An 11,662-nucleotide genomic window follows, 5' to 3' on the forward strand; every position below is an offset into this window, starting at 1 on the left:
CTCCCCTCACAGCGGGTCCCCGCTGGGGCGCACGCAGCCCTCGAGGTGGGGACGGCCGGGGTCTGGGCTGCGATTGCTGCTCCCGGCACCGGCCTCGCACGCCGCGCGCGTGGCCCCTCGTCCGTCCGCCGGGGCGCGGAGAGGGGTCCCCGAGAGAGCCCACGTGTGGCCGCGATAAGCATCGTTGCCAGGGCGCCGTGCGGAGCGTCCGCCTGGAGACCTGAGCTGAGGGCCGTTGCCGTCCTCCCAGGGAGGGGACGAGGGGCTGTCAGGCTGACAGCGCCGTGGGCCAGGCGCGTGTGGAATGACACAGCGGCCCTCACGCGCGGTGCCTCGCCTCCGTCTCTCCCCCTGGGCACCCGTCACCCGTTTGCAGAAAGGCCAGGTGTTTATCTCCTGCTCGGTGCCACGTCTAGCTCACTTCCCTTCTGCCGCCCTCTCTGGGGAAGATGAGACCCCGCGCTCCTACGAAAAACTCGTTGAGAGCTCCTGACTACAAAAGGCACAGAAAGCATCACTCAGTCCAGAAGCGCCTCTCAAAAGTGGCTCAGATGAGAAGTGCTTCAGTGTTTATTGAAGGAGAAAGCATCGGGCTCCAAGAAATGGCACTTTATTTGCTGTTGCTAAATAGACGGATCCTTTTTCTGCTGCCGGAGTCTTTGCAGAGGTTCTGAGGGTTCCCAGAGGCGGAGGAGGCTCGGAGACTCGGGGTGCGGGGCTGAGTGCCCGGCCGCCGAGGGGGCCTGCGGAGCCGGCTTCACGCAGCGGGCCCTGCCTCTCGCGCAGGGCGTCTGTCCACTCGGTGGGTGTCCCTGATGCCCGTGCCTGTGCCGTCTTTCCTTCAGGACGAGCCCAGCTCAGGGATGGACCCCTGCTCCAAGCGGGTCCTGTGGAAGGCGATACTGGACGAGGCGCGGAGAGGCTGCGCCGTGGTGCTGACCACCCACAGGTGAGCCCGGCCCTCACGGCCACCCACTCCGCCCTTCACCCCAGGGCGCCGCCCCAGGGGCGAGATTCGTCACAATGCCGTGGCGGAGAGAGAGAGCAGCTCACGGCACCCAGGCTGCCTGGCCTGCAGGGGGCGGAGCTGGTGTCCGTCTGAGCAGACATCCATCTGGGCTGGCGTCCGTCTGGGCTGGACCACGGTCTCACCCAGCCCCCGCTAGGCCTTCTGCGTCTGGGCTGATGTCCATCTGGGCTGGTGTCTGCCGCGGACCACGGTCTCACCCAGCCCCCGCTAGGCCTTCTGCAGCCAGCTCCCAGCTCCTGGTTGTCCAAGCCTCACCCCAGCAGGTGCGTGAGCTCGAGGGAAAACTCAACAAGCGTCTGAGTTTGGCGTCACGTTTTCGTCCCCACACAATCAGGCTCGTAATTAGATTTCAGAACGGCCTCGGCCGCGCCGCAGTGCTGACCTTAGACGTCATGGAACCGTGGTGTGGCTAATACGAAACACCGAGGTACGGCAGCGATCGGGCGTCAGGGTTTAGCCTGTCCTCTTCCTGTGTGTAAGGGAAACACGCTGTGAGTTAAGCGTCGCAACATTGAGGATTCGAGGTTTTACCTTGCAAGCCATCGAGCTTGATGTGCCAGGTTCACAGGTGCCGACTCCAGGGTCAGAGATGAGGACTTCACTGCCACGGCAGGAGCAGTGGCCAGAGCGTCAGCAAGGTCGCCTCGGCCCCGGGTCCCCGTTCCCACAGGCGTGACGTGGGCAGACCCAGACGATGGTGCACACGCGGGCGAGTGCCAGGGGACCCACCGCTTCGTAGCAGCTGAGAAGCCAGCTCTGTGTGTGTGGAGAGGTGGCCTCACCCTCTAGGCTGCTCACGACAAACAGCTGTGGGATGTGGGAGGCCGGGGCGCTGTGGCCTGGGCTTCCCAGCGAGACACGGAAGAGATGAGCAGCCCCCAGAGGGTTCGTGAGTGACCGACCGTGTGCCAGGCCAACTGTCCGGTCCTGTGGCCGGAGTCACGTGTAGAGCCGGCCCGTCGTTCCTCGTGGGAGGCCCCGAGCGGAAGACTCACCGATGACCGTGGCGGAGTCGGTCTGTGTGTCGGCAGCGCGGGGGCCGAGGCCGGGGCGTGGTGCCCGGAGCGGGTCCTCCACGGCCCACACGGTCTCCTCCCTGCGTGTAACTCGCGCACATTCTCCGGCGGGGCGCCCGCTGCCCCCGAACTTTCACTGCCAGGTCAAGCACAGTCTGTGATGTCATTTAGAGGCCGCGTGGCGTACCCGCTCCGGGGTACGACTGCGTGACGCGTCTTAGTGAAGGTGTCACCGTGGTCCCGTCTAGGACGCTTCCGCCACCTCCCCACGAGTTAGACGTGACAGATCCTCTCTTTTATCATGACGTACGTACGTCTTGCCTGAAACGCTCTCGCTGGGCCGGTTCTGGAAGCTTCCGCCTGCGTTCCTCATGCTGCTGCTGCTGCGCCCTCACGTTCAGGCCCCTGAGGCGGGACACGCCGGCGCCCCGGGACGAGTCCCTCTGATCTCACGTCGTGTGGAGTGATCGCACATCTCTGCGGTTTCTCTCTAGTCCTGTTCGTTCGGTTTTGCAGCAGCCGGTATCAGGTGACGTGGGGACCTTGCCGTCTCTGTCACGGAGGCCGGGCGGGCCCGTGTCAGGTGACATGGGGACCTAGCAGTCGGGGAGGCCGGTCAGTCCTGCGTGTCAAAGCAGCAGCGGGCGTGCTGAGTTTACGTTAAGTCCGTGTCGCTTCCGTCCCGGTGTCCCCTTTAAAACACCGTCCTGCAAAGGCGTGTTTTTCCCTGATTGGACAGGTGGGAAGGGGAGAGAATCTGGCGTTAAAAGTAAACTGGGCTGAGAGGGGGTCTGTAAACAAGTAAATAAACGAAGCGGCAGCTTCAGCTGAGAGGTCCCCAAATTCCCCAGCTTCCCCTTAACTTTGGGTTGTCTCCCCCTCCCCCCCTGAAAGCGGGGGGCGGCGGGGCGAGGGGCCACCGTGCGCTCCGCTCGCTGGGAGGAAGGACGAGCCGCCCCACCAGGCTGGAGCGGGGCTGCTGCCGCCTCAGCGGTCGGGGAGCCTCTTCTTCCACCGTGTGGCTTGGCCGACGCCCGTCCCAGGCGGCCCACCCCCAGGGGACGCGGGCGCAGTGCTCGGGGGCGGCCAGAGGCCGCTTGCGCCGCGGCCACAGGCGGAGCCTCCACTGTGCCCCTGGGCGCGCGCTCCTCAGAACCCCGGCCTCCCCTTGGACGGGGACTTGGAGACTTGGGGACTCGTGTGTCTGACAGCAACGCAGCGAGAACTGCCCCGTCTCTCGGCGGCCTAAGTCCACCTCACTGTGTCCTGGCTCTCCGCTCACCCGGACGGCGATTACGGCCACAGCCAGCCGCGCCCCCGCATTCTACCACGCTGGTTAGGCTGTCGGCCCTGCACCCCAAAATGCCGCGAGGCTGCTGGGACGGGGGCTGGTCAGGCAGTCAGGAAGCCACGTCCGCTCGGGGAGCTAGGAAGCGGGCCTGGCAGGCGCTCGTGCGTTCCAGACCTCGTGCTGAGCCGCGGTCGCAAAGACCCGTCGCAGGGGTCAGAGCCGACCCCTCCTGGCCCTGGCGCCGGTTCACGGCGGGGGGCGGTGCCGGAGGCCCAGGGCCCAGGTCTTCACGCCGGGTCCCCTTCTCCTCACACACGCCGGGCGTGTGCTTCTGTTTCTTCTGTGGCCGTTATGCTTCGGGTTTGCACGTGCGAGGGCCACTTACGCTAAGATGCCGGGCGCCCTGCGCTGTCGCCCCCATCCAGGGATCCGCCCGCGATTCCTCAGCGTGCCCACCCGTTCTAAGGATCCCAGCCGTGCGACAAATGTCGACGTTTTCCGGAGCAAGTCTTCTCCCGTGACTCTCTCTGTTCTGTGCGCTTCTACTTCTCGCTAAACCATTTTAAAGGTTTACTTCATAATCATTTTAGTTTTTTTCGTTGAGAGTGATAAAATGTTGATTGGCATTACACTATGTCTCTATCATAATAAAGATACAGTGTGTTTGCAGCTGTTCTTCGTGGGGCTCGGAAGTGCTGGGTGTTTCCGGTAACTGTGTCTGGCCCTGGACGAAGCGTCTGAAAATGCTCCCCGGGGCTCGCGGGTGTCTGCGCAGGCGACCGGCCGGCTCGCTCGGGGCCGGCGCGCTGCGGCTTCGTCGGTGCTGTTGGGTTTGAGTCCCGCCCCAGGCGCACCGCACTCACGTGTCCCCCGTCTCTCCCCAGCATGGAGGAGTGCGAGGCCCTGTGCACGAGACTCGCCATCATGGTCGACGGCAGCTTCCGCTGCCTGGGGTCCCCGCAGCACATAAAAAGCAGGTACGTACGTCGCATGTCTCTCTCCGCGTGTTTCCCGTGGACCGCAGCATGCGGCAGCGTCGGAGGCAGCACGGCCTGGTGCCCGCGTGTCGCGGGAAAGGAGGCGCGGGCCCCGAGCTGGAGGCGGGGCCGGGAAGCCCCACGACGGTGGCTCTGGACACCGCACCTCCCCGCCCAGCCCTGCGTCTCCCCACGGGGTCGGGCAGGCTGGGACGCCGCTGCGCGCACGGTCAGGGTGGAGACGGGACGGCGTATGTCTCGTCGATTCAAAGTCCCTGCGAACAGGCTGGGCAGTGTCCCCTCGTCCAGAGCACTCGCCCTGCGCCCGTCCCGAGTGCCGTGCGTCTGAGAGGATGGCCGGCGATTCGCGCGGCGCAGGAGGCCGTGGGCTGCTCCGCGGCGACGAGGAGGAGCCAGGCCGCCCAGCATCCGCGGACGACTCGGTTCTTCCTGCTCCGTCGTGTCTTCCTGTCTTTTTTCCCCACGCGCTTTTCGGATTCGTAATGATTTTACCACCAGTTTGAGCGTGTTTACGCCGCGCTGCCACTTTTGAAAAATCGCGTTGCCCACAGAGTTTCACAGTTTCCAGTCTCCTCTCACTTCGTTGCTTAATCTGTTTTTTACGCAGGTTCGTTTTCTAATTTAAGTTGGTAAAGCCTTTTGTTTTCATTCATTCCGTGCTTTTAGAGTTAGAGTTTGAGGCAGAGATTCATTAAACAGTCACCGGTCCGAGGCTGGAATACGGTTACTTTGTGGAGAAGGTGACCGTGTGATGCTGGGGTTAGGGTGCTCGTCGGGGAGGGGCCGCCAGTGCTGCCCGGGCTCGGACGGTCAGCCTCACTGCCGCCGGCCCCGCAGGCCAAGCACGGTCTGCGCCCCTGCCGGACACCGCCCCGTGGACTGTCCCCAGACAGGTGAGGGTCACCGCCAGCCCAGAAGCCACAGCAGAGCAGCGCTGGCCGTTAGTGCGACCACTGTCTGGGTGGCTGCACACGAACACGTCACCGTATGTGACATTGTGCTTTGTGACAACTTGGATTCAACGCCTCTGAGCGTCGCTGCAAACCTGAAAGCTTTGGTCAGGATTGCGCCGCCCGACGACGAACCGCTCCCTTGAAGACGGCACGCGGAGTCCGGACGTGGCACCGTCTTCACACCTGAGCACAGGTGCAGTCTCTGCCGCCTGGGAGGGACGGGGGGACGCCGGCTGCCACGCGCCGCTTCTCCGTGACTCCGCTGCTGCTGCTGGGCGCCGAGCTCATTCCTTCACTGCCAGCGCTTCCTCGCGGGGGAAGAAGCCGGGCCGGCCCCACGTCCTCGCCCGCTGGCCGCGCGACGGGCCATCCGTCTGTTCCCAGGGCGTCGCGTCACACGAGCGGCCGGTGCTGCCCCCCGCTGTGGCTCCCGGGCCGTGTCTGACCCGCCCGCCCTCTCGTGCTGGGCCTTTTGGGCGACGCCTCTGGCCTTGGAATTCAGATCACGAGTGATGCCACCCAAAGCTGTCACTTCACCGAAGGACGACGCTGGCTTTTTCTCATATCTCCCCTTGAGAAGGGACGCACTGCTTCTTGTCCCCGTGTAGAGAGCTTGACATGTTTCTCGTGAGCTCAGCATCACGTCCCGAATCCTGATCGTCGGGCACCTTTTCTGTTTCATGAGGGACGACCCCGGCATGGCCCCTCACCTCGACAAGCTCACGGTCCAGGGTCAGACACGTCCATGTAACCACAGTGCAAGGTGACAGTTGCTCCGACAGACGGGTGAACCAGACGCTGTGCGAGGCAGCTGAGCCGGCAGACGTTGCTGGGTGCCCCGTGATGCCCGGGGTGGCCGTGTCTGTTCTCCCATGGGCGCGTCCCTGGTCCAGCCTTATGATGCACAGCGTTCCGGTCGTGTGTGTGGAACTGGACCGTCCCGCAAACAGTGGCTGATGCTTCCAATGGGCCCCTCCCGGCGGCTGATGCCGTCTGATTATGTTTACGTGGTCCCCGACGACGCTCGTGACGCACGCACGTGGGCTTCCCGGACACCTTCAGCCAGCAGCGAGGGCGGAAGCGGAAGCAGGGGACTCCTGGGTACCTGTGTCAGCCTTCACACTGCAGAAAGGGCGGGAAGCAAATGGATCCTTCGTGGAATCTGATCTTTGGCGTAATATGTAGGTTAGAGGCAGAAACACGAAAGTTACCGTCAACGAGACACTCGCACCACAAACAGGTCTGATCGTCTGCGAAGAGCTCGTCCGCCATCGAAGCTGCTGGGAGCCTCGCTGCCTGCGCGAGGGGGACCCTGAGAGACTCGCCGACCTCTTTCGGGAACATTTTGTCTTGACTTCTTTTCTTCAGACCCGTGTAATTCAGATTCTCTAGAGTAATGTCGGGAGTGGCTGAGTTCAGATGAGACTCCATTTCAAAAGGTGATCAATTTTCATGTGCTCAGAGCGACAGTTAGACAAATACTGGAACATAACGTGGTTTTCAACGTGCAGCAGCAGACCACGCCCCAGGGCCGCCCTTTCTGTCGGTGGTGACAGTGGGCCCCAGTGCGCAGGCGTCCTTTCTCCGGTCACTGTCCCCTCCCACCGTACATTTCTGTGCGGTAAGTGCTCAGATGCCCGCTCTGCTGGTTTCGCCCCCAAACTGTGAGCTGCTTCGTCAGAAGAACTGATCTCTCAGAACCCAAACTTCACTCTGTTTTCACCGACTTCCCTGCGCAGCGGCAGCCGCTGCCCCACGCGATTCGCGAAAACGAGCTCGTCGACTCCTCCGCGCCTGCCCGGCGGCCAGAACGTGACGCTTTCGCTTCTTCTGCCCCTCAGGTTCGGTGGCGGACACACGGTCAGAGTCTGGCTCCGCGGGCACGGAGGTCGGCCGCACGCGGTGTCCCGCTGCCTGGAGCTCTGCGCCCCAGGGGTCCGGTTCAAGGTAGCGTTTCCGTTCCGCGCCGCGTCGCTTTCCGCTGAGACCGATCTCACCCGCGGACTCGTGGGTTCGTTTTCCCGTCTTAATGTCCTGCTGTCACGACACTGCCCGTCGTCGTGGCCTCATGGCACAACAGAGGCCGCAGCTCCCCCCGCACGCGGCACAGGCGGCAGATGTCGGTTGCCCCTGCGGGTCCTCCCCGGTCCCCCAGACGAGACTGCCCCTCCTGCGCGCCTCTCCCGTCCCGGGCACAGCTCCTTGCCCGCCGGCTTTGCTCGGGCCGAGAATCGCAGCAGCATCGCCCCTCCTGTCTTCGTGGCGGTGGCGGCCGTGACGGTTCCAGCAGGACTTCATGAGAAGCGGGCTATGCACGGGATCAAAATCCTCCTGTTCGTCAAGCCCAGCTTGATGCAAAACGGGTCCCTGCATGGCGGCCACTTCCTCACCTGGAAACTGGTCACCCTGCAGGTCTCAGGCCCCAGCCCACTGGACCTAAGTCCCCGCTGTGCAAGGCGACCAGGCCATTCCTGTGCCTCTGCCACCAAGAAGCGCCACCCGCAGTCCCCTGGTGTGAGGCAGCGTGTGCTGGTCTGTCGTGACTTCTAAGGGGCAGCAGCCCATGCGAGAGCTGCTGTCTGTCTGCTTCAGCCGTGGCCAGTGAGCAGAATCTGACCAGGTCACAGTGCCGTACGGGACCCCGGCACTCAGGCTCGAGTGCCACTCTGAACCATCCTGTGACACAGCTGTCATCCGCCTTCGTGCATTTGAAGACGTGGCTCAGAACAGTTAAATATCTTACCAAGAGTCACCCAGCCGGTGGCGAGGACAGCTGGGAGCTAAGCCCAGGCCCCGGTGTGGGGCTGAGGCACCTGTCCATCTTCGGGGCGCCTCGTCTGCCTCCTACTCCTCAGCTCTCTCTAGGCCTCTCCTTACCCCTTACAGAGGCCTGATCCCCGCTGCAGCAACGTGGGGGCACCACCAGTGGCCGCCAGGGGAGCAGCATTCCTCAAGTACGTCTCACAGTAGACCGCCATCACTAACCATTCCAGAGACTCGTGGAGTTGACCCACGTGCCTAGCTGGCATTTAAGGGTGTGGCTTCAGAAAAGATAACTTATCTGATAATTAAATATGGTGTGATCAATTTTGTTTAATAATTTCTAATTGAGTGATACTTTTTTTTTTGGCTTCTAGGGTCAGCGCCTTAATTTATTGGAATATCATGTGCCAGAAAGATGCGGGTGCTTAGCTGACCTGTTCCAAGTTCTAGAGACCAACAAGGCCTTGTTGGGCATCCAGCACTACTCCATTAACCAGACCACTTTGGAACAGGTGCGGTACCTGCAGGAGTCCCCAGGTTGCGTATGGGTATGTTTATGAGGCCTGATCCAGCCAGGTCAGTGTAAAAGTTAGCCAGATTGCTTCTGGAGGTCACCTTTTCATTTAATTCATCATTGTTGGACTTAGCAACATGCTGATAACGGAGGCGACGTTAGGTTTGTTCATCGTCTGCTCTCCGCTCGAGGTGCATATTCAGCAGGGCTTCAGTTTGTTGGTGGTTAAAGTAGTCACTCAGCAGGTAAATCACGCCCCGTTAAACTTGCCTCTGCCCTTGACCCACCCCCCAGATGACTGGGGCGGGGGAACCACCGTGGGTGATAGTGAACGCCGAGTAGAAAGATGCTTGGTTTACCACGACGTCACTGTAACGGCATGCGGAAGGCTCTGAGAATTTCCAGGGCAGGCATTACCTGTCCAGAACTGCTCGGCATGCTGGAGCCTGGTTCCAGTGGGTGCACCTGTGCACGGTGGTTGAGGAGGGCGCGGCGTGCGTGAATGGTTTGCGGTTTTTAGGCAAAGCTGCACGGTGCTCTGAGAGGACGTCCCTTCTTATAATACCTGAGAACAGAAGGTCGAGGATTCTCACAGGTCGACAGTTATTTTCATTGTTTCTTCCAGGTGTTTATTGGTTTTGCTACAGAGCAGCCGCAGACTGCAGCTGACCCATCCGCCGACGGCTGCCGGGCAGGCCCCCTGCCTGTCTGAGGATGCGGGAGGTGTCGTCAGAGGCATGGAACCCCGTCTTTTGCTGCACGGAGCCCCCAGAGATCCCAGAAGCGAGTGCAGGGCAGAGGCCAGAAGGCGCGCTCCAGGCCGGCACGCTTCACATTCTGTCCATTTTCTGGTCTGAAACTCTGTTAGCTGATAATCAATGCACAGAAAGATCTTTCTTTTCTGCAGACGTGTGTGTGTGTGGGGGGGTCCTTCCCACACACTCACTCTCTTTGCCACACCAGGGTGGGGCTGGCTTCTGTGACACAGGCCCCACCTGGGTGAGTCCACAGTGCGGCCGAGACAGCCCGGGGCTGGGACAGCCTGGAGATCGTCTGCTTCAGACAGTTCATTTTACTGTTAAGGAAGCTGAGGCCCCCAAGGTTAGAAACTTAGCTAAGTTATTTGTGTAGGAAATGGCACCTGAGATTGCGTTCTGGTTTCGTCATCTTTTTAGTAGATATACTTAGAAGTGTCTTAAAAAATTCAGTGATTTAAATGCAAACTTTTTTTAATAGTGGCTGACATTATATGGTAGGACATGAAAAATATTTCTATTTTTTCATCTAAAAGATGCTTTGAAAATAAGAATTGCATAGCTTTTCAGTCGACCCTTTAGCCAAATTAAATAAATTGAACTGGGTACTCTGTCATTTATAGAAGCTTTATAATTTGGATTATAATGACCATTTTAAAATTATTTTTAGCCAGTGGTTTTGAGTGCGGTGGTCCCATATTAACTGCACCGGTGAGCCCTGGTTGCTTGTTAGCATGCAGATTCCCAGGCCCCTCCCGCTGACTCAGACCCTCTGGGCCGGGGCCCTGCCGCCTGAGTTTTCACCGCCCCCCCCCTCCCCCCGCCCCCGGGGTTTGTGATGCTCATTCCAGCTTGAGAACTGGTGCTCTAAGGAAATATAGAGCACTTTCTAATTATACGAGCAGAATTAGTACAACATATAGTATATAAACTTCAAACATTTTTAAAAGCTTCTAAAAATTATGTCATCTTCAGAATCCTTACCCTCAGAACATCTTCAGACATAAAGTCCTGAGGAACGGCTCCACGGGGCTGTGTAAACCCGACGTTTTGCGTCTTATGTTAGTGAAATGCATAAAGCCAATGCGTCTGCTCCTGAAAAAGTCTCCAGTCAGATGCTTCTGAGTTGAGATGTTTCTCAGCCTCTTCAAATGACATTTTCTCAGACCGCAGTGGAGGACTTTACCTTCCCTTTAAAATGTAGCTTATCCGATTAGGTTTCTGAGCAGCGGTAGCTCGTGATCACAGGAGAACGCTTTCTTGGCACGTCCCTTACTAAAGCCAGATTTCATCAAAATTTATCTTTCCTAAATATCGTTCTAGACTAGAGACATTTGTGTATAGTATATAAGCGGATCATGGGCAGTTTTGATTGAATGATTCACATGGATCATACTTTCTTAAAGACGTTATGGTTTAGAGTTTTATGATTTTTTTCCCCAATTCTAAAATCGTCATTGTCAAAATGAAAGATGTAATCCTATGTTATTGTTGCCGGATCAGTAAATAAAATCTGTGAAACATGAACACGTTTATACCGCAATGAACAAATGAGATGTGCTTTCACTTCCCCTGGCCCTTGGAGTGTAAACATGTTTTTGCCTGCGTGTCTCCCCGCACGCTTAGGGAGCCCGTTTGATTTAGGGGACGAGGACACGCAGCTTCCCCAGCTCTCTCAAAGCTTGAAAAGGTTAACATTTGAGTTTTATTCTGCTATGTTCTGCTCGCAGGCCTTCTTTCCTAGTATTTGAGCTGCTGCATTTTTGAAGTCTGCTTCAGGGAATGCCTTTCGACGATAAACAGGAAGGAAAAAGAAACCCAACAAGCCAAAATGCCGTGTCCTGGCAGACTGGACACAAAAGGTCAAACCCTGTGTTAATGCCGAAGATGCCAGTCGCATTTATATATCGTGCAGATATTTTATGCCTTTGGGCTTAAGGTCGCACAGCTGAGACTTTTGAACACACTCCCTTCTTTGGAAAGTGTTCTGAGGAGAGGGCTTTGTAGGGCACAGATGGCAGTGATGTCTCAGTTCCAGTGATCTAGCTTCTATGATACAGCTTATCTTTACCTAGATGTCCACACGGGGGATGCCGTGAAGCCATTACGCAAACTCAAGATGTGAAAGCGAGCAAGTAGCATATTTTTATAATAGTAAAGAATAGGGAGCTTAAGGTCCCAGTTAGCTTGGTTCGGCGGACATCAAATTGGAAAGCTGCTCAACACCATCACCCTAAAACATCTCACAAAACGCGCACCCCGCACGCACCCCACCCCAGGTTTGGTGTTTGGGAGCATGACGCAGATACGGTCATCACGCGTTTTCCCGCGCAAACGGGACG

At 58.6% G+C, this 11,662-nt stretch overlaps 1 protein-coding gene across 1 annotated transcript in view; it reads left to right on the forward strand.

The window, feature by feature from the left end:
- ABCA13 (ATP binding cassette subfamily A member 13) overlaps positions 1-10,842 on the forward strand; it is a 147,718-nt gene extending 136,876 nt beyond the window's left edge. The window contains exons 56-60 of the mRNA XM_025046516.1: positions 846-949; positions 4,222-4,314; positions 7,130-7,235; positions 8,426-8,563; positions 9,191-10,842. Of these exons, the coding sequence (XP_024902284.1) occupies positions 846-949; positions 4,222-4,314; positions 7,130-7,235; positions 8,426-8,563; positions 9,191-9,277 (528 nt within the window). The 3' untranslated portion in view covers positions 9,278-10,842. The remainder of the gene's footprint in view (positions 1-845; positions 950-4,221; positions 4,315-7,129; positions 7,236-8,425; positions 8,564-9,190) is intronic.
- Positions 10,843-11,662: the final 820 nt, after the last annotated feature.

This window comes from Pteropus alecto, unplaced genomic scaffold (genome assembly GCF_000325575.1).
Source record: "Pteropus alecto unplaced genomic scaffold, ASM32557v1 scaffold214, whole genome shotgun sequence".
Lineage (NCBI taxonomy): Eukaryota > Metazoa > Chordata > Mammalia > Chiroptera > Pteropodidae > Pteropus > Pteropus alecto.